Source organism: Pipistrellus kuhlii, unplaced genomic scaffold (genome assembly GCF_014108245.1).
Source record: "Pipistrellus kuhlii isolate mPipKuh1 unplaced genomic scaffold, mPipKuh1.p scaffold_m20_p_15, whole genome shotgun sequence".
Classification (NCBI taxonomy): Eukaryota; Metazoa; Chordata; class Mammalia; order Chiroptera; family Vespertilionidae; genus Pipistrellus; species Pipistrellus kuhlii.
This window is the reverse complement of record NW_023425460.1, coordinates 15,340,640-15,359,548: the sequence shown is the minus strand read 5'-3', so window position 1 is coordinate 15,359,548 and position 18,909 is coordinate 15,340,640. Positions and strand designations below refer to the sequence as shown.

Sequence of the window (18,909 nt, the reverse complement as noted above, 5' to 3'; positions counted from 1 at the left end):
TAACATTTCAATCAAGAGACTTTTAGTAAAGCAGATTACTCTCTATAATGTGCTTGGGCCTCATCAATCAGTCGAAGGACTCAAGAAAAAGAATGAGGACCTGCAAAGAAAAAGAATTCGACCTGCAGACACTCTTGCCAGACTTTCCATACTGCTTCTCTGCCCTGTGGATTTTACATTTGCCTGCCCCCAAAATTACATTAGTAATTTAAAACTACCCAGCCTCACACCACTCCCTTTCCTTGACACAAATGCTTGCAGGCACACACATCTTTTTTTTTTTTAATGATTATTGCTCACATTTTACATGGTCACTTATGTGACACACTCAGTTCTTTTGTTAACACATTTGATTTCCATGAGATCCGCTAGTGGAGTTAGTGTAAGTGTTCCCATTACTTATTTATTTTATTAGAGAAGAAGGGAGAGAGAGATACAAACATCAATGATGAGAGAGAATCATTGATTGGTTGCCTCCTGCATGGTCCCTAATGGGGATCTAGCCAGCAACCCAGGCATGTGCCCTTGACCAGAATCGAACCAGGGACCCTTCAGTCCCCAGGCCTACACTTTATTCACTGAGATAAACCAGCTAGGGCAGATACACACATCTTAATGGTTTTTACACTATTAGCTTTCCTTATCTTTTCCCCATGTTCTAACCCCTTGCCCTTCGGAGAAAAATAAAGCCAAGAAAAGGAAAAAGACAAAAATATGTGGTATTACTACATTAGTTATTCCAAAGTATAGGACACTATGAATATACCTCTATTTTATAACTTTTGTTAGGCGAACGTGATAACCACTACACTACGGAAACCAGTTATTTTATAACTTTTGGCATGTTGCTATAACTATATTTTGTCTCGCCCCTGGTCTGAAAGAGGCTCAAATATTTTAAGTCTTTAAGTCTTAGGATCTAGCAAAGTTACTGGCACATAGCAATAAATGAACGTCTTTATGTTATAGTTCAATAATCACTGCCTCTTTTTTCATTGGATCTTTAAAAAAAAAAAATATATATATATATATATATATATATATATATATATATATATATATATATATATATATTTTATTGGTTTTTTACAGAGAGGAAGGGAGAGGGATAGAGAGCGAGAAACATCGATCAGCTGCCTCCCACACACTCCCTACTGGGGATGTGCCTGCAACCAAGGTACATAACCTTGACCAAAACCAAACCTGGGACCCTTCAGTCCTCAGGCTGACGCTCTATCCATTGAGACAAACAGGTTAGGACTCATTGGATCTTAAAAATGTACCTCTAAAGGCAGGTCTGTGCCCATTAATTTACATGACAAGAGTTACACTCCAAGACTGTATACTTCCACATGATTTATCTTAAGATTTAACAATCATTTAGACAAATTATGAAATTGTAGAAAAGTGAAATAAAGTGGTACCCTAAGTCATTAGAACAGTGTGGTATTAGCTTAAGGACAGTCATGTAACCGGAACTGGTTTGGCTCAGTGGATAGAGCATCGACCTGCGGACTGGAAGGTCCCAGGTTTGATTCCGGTAAAGGGCATGTACCTTGGTTGCAGGCACATCCCCAGTGGGAGGTGTGCAGGAGGCAGCTAATTGATGTTTCTCTCACATCGATGTTTCTAACTCTCAATCCCTCTCTCTTCCTCTCTGTGAAAAATCAATAAAATATATATATTTTTAAAAAGGACAGACATGTAGACTAACAAAATAGAATAGAGAACTTAGAAATAAATTCTATCCGAAACTGGTTTGGCTCAGTGAATAGAGCATCAGCCTGCGGACTGAAGGGTCCCGTGTTCGATTCGGTAGAGAGTTAGAAACATCGGAAATAGAGAAACATCGATCAGCCGCCTCCTGCACACCCCCACTGGAGATGTGCCCATAACCAAGGTACATGCCCTTGACTGGAACCGAACCCGGGACCCTTAAGTCCGCAGGCTGATGCTCCATCAACTGAGCCAAACTGGTTTCGGCTTTCATCGATGTTTCTAACTCTCTATTTCTCTCTCCCTTCCTCTCTGTAAAATAAATAAATAAATGAATATTTAAAAATAAATTCTAGAATAAATGGTCAACTGACTTTCAACAGGGGCACAAATATTATATTCAATAGGAAAAGGACAAATATTTTGAACATATGGTGTTGGAAACTTGGATATCCACATTAAAAAAATTAAGTTAGACCCTTGCCTTATAGCTATATTAAAAATTAATTAAAATTGGGAAAAGCTTAAATGTACACAAGCACTAAAACTATGAAACTCTTAGGATGAAATTTTTCATGATGCTGAAGTTGGTATTAATTTCTCAACTATGATACCATATGCATATGCAACAAAAAAATAGATAAACTGGACTTCATAAATGTTTAAAAACTTTATATAAAAAAAACTATTAAGAAACTGTAAAGAATTCAGTGTTTTTTAAATTAAGAGAGAAAAGAAAACCCAAAGAATGGGAGAAAGTATCTGCAAAGCATCTATTTGATAAGAGATTGATAAAACTCCTAAACTCAACAATAAAAATAAACAACTAGCCGGGACCGGTTTGGTTCAATGGATAGGGCATCGGCTTGGGGACTGAAGGGTCCCGGGTTCGATTCTGGTCAAGGGCATGTACCTTGGTTGCTGGCATATCCCCAGTAGGGGGTGTGCAAGAGGCAGCTGATCGATGACTCTCTCTCATCGATGTTTCTAACTCTCTATCTCTCTCCCTTCCTCTCTGTATAAAATCAATAAAATATATTTAAAAAAAATAAAAAATAAACAACTAAAAAATGGGCAAAGAACCCATTAGGATGGCAATTATTAAGGAAATGAAAAACAAGTATTCTTAGATATTGAGAAATTAGAAACCTTATTGGTGAAAATTAAAATAGTACAGATACTGTAGAAAACAAGTTTTTGGATCTTTATCAACAGTTAAAACACAAATTTCCAAATGCTTCAACAATTGCATTCTCAGCTGTATGTCCCTAAGAATTGAAAGGCAACTGTGGAAAACAGTATAGTGTTTTCTCAAAAAATTAAAAATGGAATTTCCATTTGACCCAGTAATCCCACTTCTAAAAATACACTAAATGGCCAGATTATTATGATCTCTGAATGCACAATAATCTGGCCACTCAGTGTATATTCTATATAATAAGAAGCTAATATGCAAACTGTCCCCTCGACCAGGAGTTCGACCAGCAGGCAGCACAGTGAACTACCCATGTCTCCTGCCCCTGGCTAGGCTGGTCATACCCCACCCATCACAAATTCATGCACGGGGCCTCTAATATATGTATACACACACACACACACACACACACACACACACACACACACACATAGTGGCCAAATTATTATGCATTCACAGATCATAATAATCTGGCCACTCAATGCATATCACAAGAAAACAGAAACACCCAAGAGAAAGGATATATGCACCCCTATGTTCATAGCACAATTTACCATAGCTAAGATTTGGAAACAGTCTAAGTGCCCATCAGCAGATGAGTGGATTAGAAAACTGTGGTACATCTACACAATGGAATACTATGCTGCTGTAAAAAAGAAAGAGAGAGAAAGAAATTCTTACCATTTAAAACAGCATGGATGAAACTTGAGAAATATAACAGTAATAAAATAAATCTCACTCATTTGTGTAACATAATGAATAACATAAACTGAGGAACCAAAATAGAACCAGAGTCATAGAAGCATCGAACAGACTATTCAACTTATGAGGGAAGGCATGGGATGAGGGGATAAGAGATCAACCAAAGAACTTGTATGCATGTATAAGAGCAAAACCAATGAACACAGATTGGAGGGTAAAGAAGAGGGCACACACTGAGTGGTGGGGATGGCCAGGGAGAGGTCAATAGGAGAAAAAAGAGACTTATGTAATACTTTAAACAATAAAGAATTAAAAAACAAAACAAAATAAAACTGAAAGGCAAGACTGAAATTTATATTTGTATATCAATGTTCAGAATAGCCTTATTCATAATAGCTAAAGGTGGAAACAAACCAAATGTCCACCAATAGATCTATCAACAAAATGTGATTCATACATAAAATAAAATATAAAGCCATAAAAAGAAATTCTGACATGCTATAACACAAGCGAAACTTAAAGACATAATAGGTGAAATAAGCCAGTAAAAAAAAACAACACAAAACAAAACAAAAAACCAACCACAAAAAGATGAACAAGTATTATATAATTCTACTTATATATGGTATCTAGAATAGGTAAAGAAAGTACAGACCAGAAAAGTAGAGCAACAGCTACCTGGGGCTGTGGAGAAGAGAGTATTGAGAAATGGGGAGTTATTATTTAACTAGAGGCCTAGATTCATACACTGATGAGGTCCCTCGGCCTGGCCTGCGGGGATCGAGCCAAAATGGCAGCCCAACATCCCCCAAGGGGCCCCGGATTGCAAAAGGGTACAGGCTAGGTAGAGGGACCCCACCGCTGCATGAATCTGTGCACCAGGCCTCTAGTATGCATATAAAGATCTTTGGTTAATCTTTCCCCATCCTCCCCCTCCCCTCTAAGATTCGTCAGTCTGTTCCATGTTTCCATGCCTGTACATTGAGCATCTGCCCTGTGGTGGTCAGTGCATGTCATAGCTACTGGTCAAATGGTTGGACACTTAGCATATTAGATACACACACACACACTAGAGGCCCAGTGCATGAAATTCGTGCATGGGGGGTGTGTCCCTCAAGCCCAGCCTGCACCCTCTCCAATCTGGGACCCCTCGAGGGATGTCCTACTGCTCATTTAGACCTGATCCACACCCAGGTGGCTAACCCAACTAAATATGATTTAAAAGGCTCCTTCATCATCATTTCACTTTTGCAGGCTCGGGCCTAAACGGGTCGTCGGACATCCACTTTTGCAGGAAAGGTATAGTTAGGGTTTCTGCAAGGGGACCATCGAAACACACATTCTGCTTATTATTTTGATTCCATGTACTTAACTAGTCCTTCCTGTTGTCCTAGTGGCTTAGCTCATTAATATTCATTCTGAGATAATTTAGGAATCACTTATTCTAAAAATACAAACCCCTATTCATTTGTAAATTACACATCTCCCTTTATATTTCTCCCACAACCAGGTTAGATATACCTCCTTGGTATCTGCTACTTAACTACATTTGCCTCTATATTTTTATATGTGTGTTTCCCCCATTAGATTGTAAGCTCTATGAAGGCAGGGTATATATAATATCTTCCTGAAAATAAAACAGGAGGCCCTCAAATATCTGAATAAACAGCCCCAAGACTTATTAGTTATTGACTAAGGCCTACTGCTCATGTTTTGCCTTTAGTCTACAATATAGGAAGACTTGGATTTCAGAAACAATCCTTATGGCAAGACACGGCTTCATTTTAAAGTAATTTTTTTTTAAACTTTGAGCAAATCTAGGACTACAAAATAACTACCTATATGCCCAACAGAAAAAAAAAAAACTAGGCAGCTGAGAAAATAGGGAGAGTGCAAAACATCTTCATCTGTTTGGATTCTCTGCCTAGGGCAGTGTTCACCAAACGCGGCTCATGAGTGTAGTTTGCAGCTCTGTTGACTAATGAGTTCGTCGACCACTGCTTTAGGGAAAAACACTTAAACATTTTAATAATGTACTAATGTCTTTAACTTGAAGTCAAAACTTCTGGGTAAGGGTAATGCCTTACGCAGTGGTCGGCAAACTCATTAGTCAACAGAGCGGCAAACCTCAGCTCAGGAACCGCAGTTTGCCGACCACTGGCCTAGGGAACAAATGAGTTTGAAAATAATACACAGATTTGGAGTACAGATTGATGCCAGTGATTGAAAAGTCTAGAGAAGTTGTCCAGGCATAAAATTAAGTAAAGAAATTAATTTTATATTTAGGAAATATGTCAACTCTAAAAAAAAAATAAAGTGGCAAGCAAAAGAATAATGTGCAAATAAAAGATACTTTCTGTTTGATGGCATAAAGGCAGAGTGGTATAGAACTAATATCTTTGATTCTAAAGTTTTTGTTACAAGTTCTGTTTAGGTTACTACTAGCTGTGTGAACTTAGATGCCAAGTCACAATGACCCTAAATTTCACTTTCTTTGCCTATAGAAATTGCTATTGTATATTTTCCCTACCTCGTATTTCTTACTACTTCTTTCAAAGCCTTCCATTCCCCTTTACTCTATCTCTAGTTTTACTAAGAAACACAAATATTAGATCTTATAAGGGTGGGGTAGGTGGGAGAATAAACACTGACACACACAAGTCACATGGAAACTAGTATTATGAGAAGCAAAACTTATGAGTAAGCAGAAGAAACCTGTCTGCAGAAAGGAGATTGAGGAAGGGGATAAAAGAAGGAATAGAATATGTGACTCGAGTTCCTGACTTTCTAGTTCCTAATTCCATTTTGAATAAGCTTTAGTTGTACTTTCCTGCTATGGATGTCCATGACATTTCCTGTTAATATTTATAATATCCCACAACCCTTTTTAATTTAAGTGAGCTTCTATTTCTGCTACCCATTTATTTGTAAGTTATTTACCAAAGACTTGTATAAGTTAAATAAATTTATATAACCCAAAGGCATTACACAAAACTAAGATAATAAAATAACCTGTTCTCATGGGCTAACATAAAAATCAATCAAAATAATGAACATGAAAATAGTCTGGAAACTATTCAACTTTACAAATGTAAAATGTTAACAAACTGGGGGAAAAAGCTTTTAGTTTTCAGATTTTAAATAATATGGCTGTGAGGGTACAGAGAAGATAGATGGTGGAAATAAATAAATAAATAATATGGCTGTGTTTTAGCAAGAAAAAAAAATATTAATACATTTTGACTGGCAGAAACAAGAAAATCCTTCTAAATGGTAACTAGTGATAGCTTAGAATATTTGAAATCTGATGTCTACAGCATAATTTCACATACTTTAAATTCCTAACAGCAGGCACAAAAAATTAAAAAGAGTCTGGCAGATTTTTCAGCATATGATCGTAACAGATTTGGTACTAAGAAAGAACTATTGCAGACTGTGACTTATGAGTGTTTTTAATCTGAATATTGCAGAACAGCTCACACTTGCGCCAAATTTCAGTCAAAATAACATGTTCTTGGACTCCATGGGTACATCTTCAACACGCAAGTTTTGCAATCAATTTTTAGAAATTAAGAACTCCCCTTTTAATGGCAGAAGATATGAGTTTGGGAAAAATCAACATACCTGGATTTAATGGGACTTTAGTAAGCATATTTATAACTAACTTTGAAATTATGCCTATATAAAATCTGCAGATGGGAGACAAAGGAATATTTAAACAGAGTAAGGGCAAAATTACTAAATATTAAAACATGATGTACCAACTTCAAATTTTAAAAAAGCCCACTTAAATAAGGAAGTACAATGACTGTTTTAGCTACTGGTTCCCCTTTTCTTATAGTTCATTCTACTGTTTAGGTTTCAGCTTGGTTCCACTATTGCAAGCTGTCACTTTTGATTAGAAATGGAAAAAAGCCAAGTACGACACAATAGTAGCTTCCTGCTCTGGCCTCATCTCCTAGACCACCCCCAGGCCATTGCCTTCTGACAGATGCTGATCCTACCAATATTCCACCAGCAGTCAATTCATAGCTATGGCTATGATCCTTTATTTTTCACACTCATGATACAGTGTATTTTCATGCTACAAGCTCACAGTACTCATTTTTAATGACTTTATGGCAAGAAGGCATATGTAAATTTCAATCAAATGCTAATATGAAGGTAAAGTGAAATAAAAGAATGCATATAAAAACTCAGGGACTAATTGAGAATGTGCTCACTTCTGTCAAAATACAATTCAGAAACAAATCTACAAAATACAGAATACAAAGCTGTCATTAAGTAATATTAATCCAAACAATACTGCTTAAATAAAAACAATTATTTTACATAATTGTGATTTGCATTGGCACTGCCTAAACTCATTAGTCGCCTCTTTAAAAATAAACCTAGATTTAGGTTGAATGTCTCTCATCCATGAGACTAAAATAAGCCAGACATTTCTTATGGCTCCAAGTGTTCTGAAAGGAACCTCAAAAGTCATTTAGTTCAATTCTTATTCAAGTTTTCGAGAGGACTTCCAAACTTATAGTACTTATCTACATAGCATTATTAGCCCAAAGCCAAACAAACTTACACACACACGCGCACACACACACCAACAAATAATTCTGTTACTTGCCTAAATTATCACTTACACTTTTTGAAATACAAATAACTATCGGCAGCAAATGGAGCTTATAGCTATATTTCCCTGTGGGGGGAAAAAAGTATGCTTTGTGGAAGGTAATACCACACAAGGGTTCCAAATTCTTTTAAATATAAGTTTCTTAAAAGAATTGTTTAAGAAACCACCATGGAATCTTATAAATTAAAAAAAAAAAAGGGAGAAGAAAAAACACTACCAAGACATGGTCTGTGTTTTATATTGACCATAGCTTATACTGAGAGTGATAGTTTATCTAGCACCAGCTACAGAAAAGAATAGTAAGAACCCCAGAGAAGACAAATAAGATTGTTAAAAGTAAGAGGGGCAGAATAATGTCCAATGGTTGTAGGAAGAGTTTAAATATCTAGCAAAAAGGTTTAAGATAACATCTACAAAAATGGAAATTTAGGGCATGTATAAATAGCTACCTTCTACTGAACAGTTTCTATGTAGTAATAAACTCTTTATCATTTTATTTATTCTTCATAACAACCAAAAGGGAGGTAATATGGTTATCAAATAGATGAAGAAACCATTTATTTAGAATGCTTTAGACTTTCCCAATGTCACAAACTAACAAACAATAAAGCTTGAATTTGAAGCCATATTTGCATGAATTGACTTGAAAATTCATGGTCATCAAAATTATGCTAGACTGATGATTCTCTAAGACAAAAGACTAGTAAAGACCCAGTTAAGTAACTGCTTCTGATATATTACAAAACAATGGAGATAATTTTTTTACTCTCTTGCTTTAAAACTTCTAATAATTCATATGGCCTATAAGATAAAAGTAACTGTATTTAGTGATCATTTTCTTCTGGCCCCAGAATACTTATTTATTTAGTATGATGCCTATTTTTAAAATAAACTCTTCTCTAGCTAGGCTGTTATTCTACTTTCCCCTAAATCTTCCTTCTCTATCACCGAGCATGCTGTCCTTTCTGCCAAATGTCTGCATTAGGCTCCCTTTCTTGCACTTCCATCTCTGTTACGATGAATTCCATTCCAAATTTTACCTCCTTCATGAGACTTCTTTACAATTGCAATCTTTACTGACTTCTTTCTTTGTTTTTACTACGTATTTATTTCTTAAATCAAGCTATTTCAAGGAAATTGTTTTTATATAAGTTCTTAGCATAGAATATAACAAACTCATTGGGGGGGAAAAAGGACTTACACTTTTATCAACTTTTTAAAACATTAAGCAACCAGCAGGATGTTGTGAATGGGAAAACCACAAAATTTAAATAACTGTTAAATGAATCAAGTCAGCAAAATACTTCCAAGGCCAGACACTTAAAAAAAATAGGAGTAAACCTAAGCATAAAATTTCCATTTAAAGACTTATTTTTTGGGGAAAAACCAAGTATCAAAAGTCAGTGGAACACCAAGAGCTCTCTAGTCCCTACTTCTCTAAATCACAACTACAATGCAGATGCTCTCATTTATGGTGGTATGCGGGTGTGGGTGGTTCTACTTCCATATCCAGTGTTTCAAATAATTCTTACAAAACATTTCTCTTAAAATCAAGTTTAATTATCATTTCAAAATTTTTTAAAAACCTAAATTTTTATCTTAACAAATAGCAACAGTTTGCTGGGTGTTTCTGGAAATTAATTTATTTTTTTCTTTTAGTAAAATTAATAGGGATATAGCAATTTTTAATACTAGAAAGAAAAGGAAACAAATCAGAGGAATTCTGGGACAGAACCATTTATATAATTACACTAATAAATCCTGGACCAGGTCAAATTCCCATTTCCTCTGTAAGAACGTTATAGTTTTAAAATACTAAAGTAATATATCTGAAGTGAGAGTAAAGAAAAAGTTTCGTGTTTTTTTTTTCTTCTACCCACCCAAACAATACTAACACAAAATTCTGTCTATTTCCTCTGTAAACTATTAGCAGTATCATCTTAGTACCTGCAGGAGGAAATGTGCTTATAAGACATGTTACTACCAACAAGATTTTTAAACTTGTCAGTGGTTGTCTTATGGCAAACATTTAATTTAATTCAAAATATAACATTTGACTAGTAACAACCAGCTAACTGGTTTTTAAAAAAATCCTCACTTGAGGATATTTGTCCATTGAGAGTGGAAGAGAAAGGCAAAGACAGAAATACCGATGAAACACATTGATTGGTTGCCTCCTGCAGGTGCGGAGCCTGCAACTGAGGTACATGTGCTTGACCAGAATCAAACCCAGGATCCTTAGGTCCCAGGCTGATGCTTTGTCCAATGAGCCAAACCATCCAGGGCTCAAATAATTGTTTACCTTATTTGACTAAGGGCTAAATTTCACCCTCAATCATATTATCTCATCTTGGTTGTGAAGCAATTTCGAACTCCATAGGATAAAAACAAAAATTTGGGGGAGGGGGAAGAAATCTCTGCTACACTCCACTGTTTAAACTACTAGTAACTTCTCCTGGACAATTGAGTTATTTTTAGTAAACCAGGTATACTGAGCAACAACTATCTCAGGGATATTCTGAAACCCAAGCCAATAAATTTATACAAATCAATGATGGGAAAACTGTGGACCAAAATGGACTCAAAAGGGGAAATGAATTTTCTCATTGAAGGACTACAGAATGATAGATATACAGATCTGTTAAAGTCTAGACACATCCATTAACTAAATAATGTAAGACTCTTCTCTGTTCAAATTTTTAGGTAATATTTAGTCCAGGTAGTAAGAAAATACTCAGGGTTGTTCCATCCATTTTTTCCCCTTTCACCAGCAATTCACAGTACAATAATATCTAATGTTTAATAAGGTAGTTCAATGTCTATATTCTGTGATGACAGACACTATAGTATTAATAATCTTTTATCTAAACTTTGATCAGTTTATTATAACCCAGAACTTCAGATAGAATCATTCCTTCAGGTCTAGGATGATTCTACCCTATTACAGTGAAAAATGTCTAACAACAATTAATTTTAAAAATACAATAAAATAAACATAAAGCATAATTTTGAACAGGCACATTCTGCTTCAAATCTCTAATAGTTTTAAATTAGTACTTTTTGTATTATTCCTCCATTACCAATAAAAGCAAAGAGGATTGTTATCCCTGGAAAATTCTGGACCAATAAGGCAGACAAAATCCAGATGAATTGGTATCAGTCATGTACAATTTTCAGGTAAAAATTAATTTTTATATCCTCTCTGAAGCAACCAATATGAAACTGTAGGTGTTAATGACCAGAAGCCAAAATCCAAGGCAAGATGATTTCAAAATCATGCTAAAAGTGCAATGACATACTTCAAACTAGTTTTTATATTCATTTGACCATAACTTTACTTTTTAATGGAAACGTTTTTAAACGTTTGTAATCACCCTCCAAAGTAAAGTAACAATACTAAAGAAATCATAACTCAAATGACAAAACAAAAACAAAAAAAAAAACCCAACAAACCCAAACCTATAAAAAGCATCTTTAAAAATAAATTGTTCGTTTTTTTCCCCCCCTTCTTTCACAGGCAGCTAAAAGACAGGAGAATATGCAGAGTTCCCTCCTACTTCCTCTCTTTTCCCCTTACCCCTTTACTTCAAAGTTAACTTCAGCCAAGCAAGATCAGGAAATCTAAAAGGGAGAAGCCAAAACTAATTTGTGTGCAAAAGGAACGAAAAAATAGAATTAACAACACCATGGTATGCTGCTTTAGTAAATTTAACATACATCCATTATACAGTCTATAAGATGTTGGTTTGACTTTTCTGTTTATTTAATTTTCTTTCCAAAATATTAAAAACTATAATCTATGATGGCTGTATTGCAATCTTCCAACTATAGGTCTCTTAAAAAACTGACTATATCCACTAACTTAATACATGCCATCTGATATTTAATGCATTGAGATCATTCAGAGAGGTAAGTGTAGGACTCAAACTGGTGACCTAAAAGTGAAAATATCTGTATTAATTCAATGTATTCTGTTTCCTCACCATTATCTTACAATATGTTATCACTGTGATATACTAAAAAAAATAGGAACCCAAAAAAAAAAAAAAAGAGTTATGCAACTATCAAAGAAACTAAAGGGAGCATATTATTACAGAATAAAATGCTGAGAACTCGCCCGGCCAGAATGGCTCAATGGTTGACCACCGCTCTATGAACCAGGAGATCACATTTTGATTCCTGGGCAGGGCACAGCTTGGGTTTTGGGCTAGATCCACAGTGTTGGGCATACAGGAGGCAGTGATTCTCAGCACTGATGTTTCTATCCCTCGCTCACTCTCTGAAATCAATAAAAATATATTAAAAAAATAAAATGAAATGCTAAGAACTCAAATGGAAAGATGATGGAAATTTCCACTACAAAAAACATTTCATTAGATTCACAGCAAAGCATCATTTGTGGGAATTTTTAATACATTACTTTTATGTGCTCATCATTGTTCAGACAAAAGCCATTTTCAAAGACTTTCCCTCATCACATTAAGTCTATAAAGGACAATTAACAATTCAGAAGAAATTGCCTCATCAGCCAATCAATGATTCTCTCTCATCACTGATATTTCTAACTTTCCCCCCTCTTCCTTCCTCATGAAATTTAAAGAAGAAAACAAAGAGACAATTTAAAAACCTGTTCAATTTTCCCCAAACTATTTTGACTTACACAGGTTATCCTAAGATTAAAGTATGTCAAGACAACAAAATCTATGCCAGTAACAGTTGCCATGTTTAAGACAAGGAATTTAATGTACTGTTTGGACAACTGATTGGAGAAATGTATTCTGGGATAAAGCTATTCTAATTACATTAACTCTAAAATTGTTTCCTTTACCCAGAATATGTCTATATTTTCCAAATTCATTTAAATATTTTTAAGAACTACTAAACCATCATAGGTCTCTGCAGTAAATTTTCATTCAAAATATTACAGCAAGTCTACTATGTACATATATTTTTAATCCAATTAAAATACTAAATATAAAAATTAAAACACAAACAAAAAGCTCAATAGTAAACCATCTATTACTTCTAAAACTAATAAATTCTAAAGATATGCTGGATCCTAAAATCAAGTGCTCTTACTCCTTCCAATTTCTAATAACTGCAAAGTTACATAATTCCTGAAACACAAATGGTTAAATGTCAAGTGAATCACTTTACTTCTGGAAGAAATAGCATTCTTGTAGGACAGAGGTCAACTTATCTATACTAGCAGAGCAATATAAGTAGCTTACTAATAAAGATAATCATATGCTTCACAAAAACAAATAATACTACTCTTATGCCTTTATTTATTTATTATTATTTTTTGTTAATCTTCACCTGAATGTATTTTCCTCATTGATTTTTAGAGAGAGTGGGAGGGAGGGAGGTGGGGAGGGAGGAAAGGAAAGTGAAAGAGAAGGATGGGAAGAGAGGAGAGAGAGAGAGAGCGCGAGTGGGAGGGGGGGGGGGGGGAGATGAGACTGAGATAGATTGGTGCTGGGGATTCAACCTGCAACCCAGATATGTGCCCTTGACCAGGAATCAAACTCAAGACTTTTTCAGTGCTCAGGCCAACACTCTTACCACTGAAAAACACCAGCCAGGGCTTGTGCCTTTATTTTTAATAAAACAATAGAATTATTAAACTCTAAAACAGTTTTAAAAAGGAAAAAACAAAACACACCCACAAACCTATGAAATGTTAGCACATTCTTTCAATCATTATAACTTTTAAAAGCACATACTGTGGAGTATTAGGCCATCTGGCAAAAGGTTTAGCTTTTTAAAGTAATTTCTACATAATGATTTCACTTCTCTAAATCAAATCCAAGCTGAAACTTCCAGAGTGCTTGCTAATCAGAAACCACAGATTTTTACCTAGACTCGCCTAGTTTAATTCCCACTAAAATAAATAAAACAAATATAGTTAAGGTGTATAGTAAGCTAAATGGCATTCACAATTAAGAACAAAACAAAATAAAACCCAAGGGAAAAGCTCTAACACCTCCACTATTAAACTGGGACTTGCTATGAACTTTTGGCTACACACAAAGTGCGAAAGGTAACAAGGACAAAAATGAGGCCTTATTAATGAAGTAATGTGAAAAGACCAACACACACCTATGAGGAGTTTAAAATAGGAAATGAGCCGGGACCGGTTTAGCTCAATGGATAGAGCGTCGGCTTGGGGACTGAAGGGACCTGGGTTCGATTCTGGTCAAGGGCATGTACCTTGGTTGCAGGCATATCCCCAGTAGGGGGTGTGCAAGAGGCAACTGATCCATGACTCTCTCTCATTGATGTTTCTAACTCTCTATCTCTCTCCCTTCCTCTCTGTACAAAATCAATAAAATATATTAAAAATAAATAAATAAATACTCTTAATTCTAAATAAATAAATAAAGTAAAATAGGAAGTGATATTAAGGTAACGATCTCATTTTAGTACTAGATCTAATAGAAGCTGCAAATAACTAATTCCCTAAGCATTATAACTCCACACACAACAAATCGCTGCTCATTAACTCAAGCTCATGTTCTTCCCATAGAAACAATGCCTCTAACATTTTATTACTGAAAAAAACAAACCATATTCTGAAATGAATTAGTACTTTCAGCCCTATGTAAAAAAAAGTCAAACTAGTTCACTTATCTTTCCTTTCAATGCTATTGCTACATTGTTTTAAACATATTAAGAAAAACCTATAAAATATACAATTAACCTAAAATCCAAATATATAGAAACTTCTGTGAAATTCTACCATAAAAAACTGTTAGAATGTTATAGAAAACTTAACATGTAGCTTATACGACTTTTGATGAGTTTCTTCACATGATTTAAATCAAAAAGCCTACGAGAAAATGTTTTCCCAATTAAATGTATTTGTATTTTAATTAATCACAATCTAAATAAATATGCCCATTTTAAAAAATGAATTATTATGCTAAACTGATATGTATGCATATAGTAAACACTAATTTCATTTAATTACATTAATTCATCCAATTTTTTAGAGCTGGAGAAAAAGATAATTTATACTAATATCTAATGAGTTATTTTCTAACAATGATTACTTAACACAGCAGGTACTTTATTTTGTTCATTTGTGTATTCCCAGTGACAGAATGCTCCCTGCATCATAATAAATTCTCAGTACATATTGGTTAATTGAATAAATTAATAATTTGTCCTATAATAAAACTGAATTGGATTCCTTGCAGACCTCTACATGTTAGCTGAAATTGAGTATTAAAAGAATTTCTGAATATCAGTGAAGTTTAATGAAGATTTAACTTTTAAAAGAAACCTAAAATTTCTTACCTGGTAGGGCTGAAAGGCACTATCTTCGGTTAAAAAATCCAGTTGTTTATCTACAAGGAATTCTACTGCAGTGATTGAACAGGGTACATGCTTTTCAAACAGGGGTTTGAATATCTGGTAAGAGAAAAAAATTTTTCTAATGGTTATTTTCTGGGTTTTACCCTAAAAACATGAAAGGTATTATAGATACATTGTAACTTATTATAATGTATTACTGCCATTATAATGGTTTTAGGATATCAATTAACATTAGTTTTTATAGTATAATCTAAGGTAATGTTTTTATTCATACAATAGATTTTGTATTTATTAAAAAGGAATCAAACAGATTTACAAAATATGATAAAAAATTTTAATATATTAAGCCCCAGTTTATTTTTTATGGGGTATAATTAAACACAATGTGTATAAAAAATTTCTGCTAAGATTAAAAAAGGAAAAATTGCTTCTGAAAAAGTGAACTGGGTAAAAATATTTATCCCATCTCATTTAAAATTTTTTGAGTATTATTCTTTATAAAAGAGAGTAGTTACAATTTTTTCCCAACTCACTTACAAGGATTTTCAATGATCAGGATGCATCTGGTCTTTTAACTCCACCCTGTGTTCTAGCCATTCCCCGCCCCTGTCCCTACCCAGAGCACAAAAATCCAGCTGCTTCAGTAAGAGCCACATGGGGGAGGGGAACCGGAAAAGAAAAGAGATGTAAGAAGTATTACACAAAACCCACAATTCAGTCAAGTCTTTCTAGATCGCCACTACTTTAAAAGGTGAAAGGCACCTTGGGGTTAGGGGGTGAGGGAAGGGAAGAATTCATGTTCATTTGATTAAAGACTCATCTTTTACATAAAGGATTTCACTCATACCTTGAGGTGGGGGAGGGAGTGAGAAAGGCAGGAAACGAAAAGGAAGGAAATAAAGGTATTATGCATGCATTTTTTAAAATGACTATAACACTCACTTTTGAAGTGGAAGCAGAGTAGAAACCAAGTGTCTTATATCCATGATACTATTCTAAAATTTACAAACCATGGCTTTACTATAATAGAATCTAAATTTGGAAAATGGTATTAACAACCAACTCAGTTTTTAAATTACTTTTATCAAGGATAAATTTTTCTTGCCTACAAGGCAACTGTGTGACTGTTTCTATGTAAACCAAAACTTTTGGCACAGACAGTAAAATTCCCAAGGAGATCCAAAAGCCATAGTATTTCCCCCATCTCTTATTATATCTTAAATCTTACATCGTGACAATCACAATAAACACTCTGAGGGAAAACTTTTCAAGATTCTTAGCTCAGAATGGCTCTTAAGGAGTTAATTTCTATATTTATAAAATTCCTTTTACTAGTAAAAGCTTTCAATTCAATTCATTGAGGAGCCTAACAAATATGTAATATGAGAATAAGCATTTAAAGCATGCCTTATTTCTACATTAGCCACACCATGAATTTGTAAGTAATATCCTCTTTCCTAATTTAAAACATGATAAAAATTCTAACATTCCCACTTAAATGTTCAGTAGTTATGTTTAAAAAATATAATCTCAGTAAGATTCTTCCTCTCTTGTCCTAGGGCTGACCTTTTAAGGAAATGTACTACATATATATCAAAACTATTTTTATTTGGGTTAGAATTACATTTCAAAACAGACATTCCCCCATTATTTAGCTATCTCTTGCTACTACTGTTGCCATCTAACACTTTCATTTACCAAGACTAAATCCCTAAAATTATCATTTCATTAAGTCCTATTCCAAAGAAATGACTAAAGCTTGTAACCTAGGAGTATTCTTTTATTTAGACTCTAAAATGTCTACCAATATATGACTGATTAACATGAAATACGTAACACTTTCATATTTTATTTTTGTTTAGTTTTTAGTCAACTAGAAAACACTGGAACCTTCTACAGAACTTTTAATCTTTGAACTTTAGCAAATGCTCTATTTCTTTTCAAATAGTACCAAGTTAGGTCACCACATGAAGGTTAACAAAAAGGTCTACAAAAGGTATTATCTAAATGACTAAGGAAACAATTCAATTAAGTAGGATTAAAAAAAAAAAGCAAACTTCTGGGTGCCTTTTTTTTAAGCAAATGATACAGGTGGTTTGCATTTCCTATGCGACTAAGTAATTTTATAATATGAAAAACATTCTTGTGAAGGAAATCTCTCAGAATTCTTGTTTTTCAAGGTACATCAAGAGTTCTAAGGATACATTTCAATAGGCCAACTTATAATTTAAATTACTGAGTTATGTAAAAAGCTTAGTTTCTAGACCAAAATTAAAAACAATTTCTCATTTTATGTTAGCATTTAGCTACCACAAATGTTAAAATACTACTTTTATAATGTTCTATTTCTAATATATGAATACTTACAATCATGTACAAATGGAGGTCAAAAGTATGCTATATATCTTAGATAGTAAATAGGGCCACAATTTGCAAAATTTAAATGTTCACTTATATTTAAACTACAAATATGTTCCCACCAAGTACCAAAAAATATTTTTATATTTTTAAGTAAATATTTCAATAGATACTAAATGAGAATATTTGAAAATGTGTGACTGTCCCTACTTTATGGAAAATTAAACAATATAGAAAACTAAATTGTTAAAATACATACTGATTTTTAAAGTGATAAATCAACGATGTATGTTATTAATTTTTATGGCCGAATCTAACTTTTAGAAAACATCATTAACTTAGAAATAAAGAAATGAATCCTACAGCTTTTATGAATCTGTACTAAATATTTCATGGGTATAGGTGCACTGGAATGTAAAGAAACTAGAACTCATGCATAACTAAGTAATTCAAGATCTATCATTCTATGAGGAACTTCCATAGCCTAAGGGGAAGCAATGAGTTACCATCAGATGAAAGTCACAGTAGAATATAGCCCTAAAAAAAAACCAAAAAACACAAAAAAACCAACCTATTATCCCATCTGATAAAAGCCTTCAAAAATCTAAATTAAATTAATTTAAAATTTATACTTTTTCAATTTTATCATTGAATTAAGTGTCTTTTTAAGGTTCTCTGTCAGTGTTAACAATAATTTAAAGAATAGTCTGCAGCCAAAATAAATAACTTGGTTGAGAGCCTGCATTTCTAGTAGGGCCTACCACGCTATAGGAAGAATGCTTAGAACAACTGTATCCTGTTTGGGGCTCCATGCTGCACCACATTCCATTCACATGAGGAAGAGGCAAACAGATGAGCCCTCCTCGAAAAAACATTTTTAAAATAAATCAGCTATACTTCTCCAGCATAACTCAGCTGGTCAAACAACCCATGTTAAAGCTCACCATTTAACATTTAACTGGAAATTCATGGAGTTTATGTCTGCAGT

General features: G+C 34.0%; 1 protein-coding gene across 12 annotated transcripts in view; it reads right to left on the bottom strand.

The window, feature by feature from the left end:
• Positions 1-18,909, bottom strand: part of JMJD1C (jumonji domain containing 1C) — a 183,760-nt gene that overhangs the window by 69,049 nt on the left and 95,802 nt on the right. For 10 of the 12 annotated variants that reach the window (XM_036438357.2, XM_036438351.2, XM_036438352.2 and 7 more), the window contains one exon: positions 15,546-15,659. The exons of the other annotated variants lie outside the window; for them this stretch is intronic. In XM_036438357.2, coding sequence (XP_036294250.1) covers positions 15,546-15,659 — 114 coding nt within the window. The remainder of the gene's footprint in view (positions 1-15,545; positions 15,660-18,909) is intronic. 12 annotated transcript variants of the gene reach the window in all.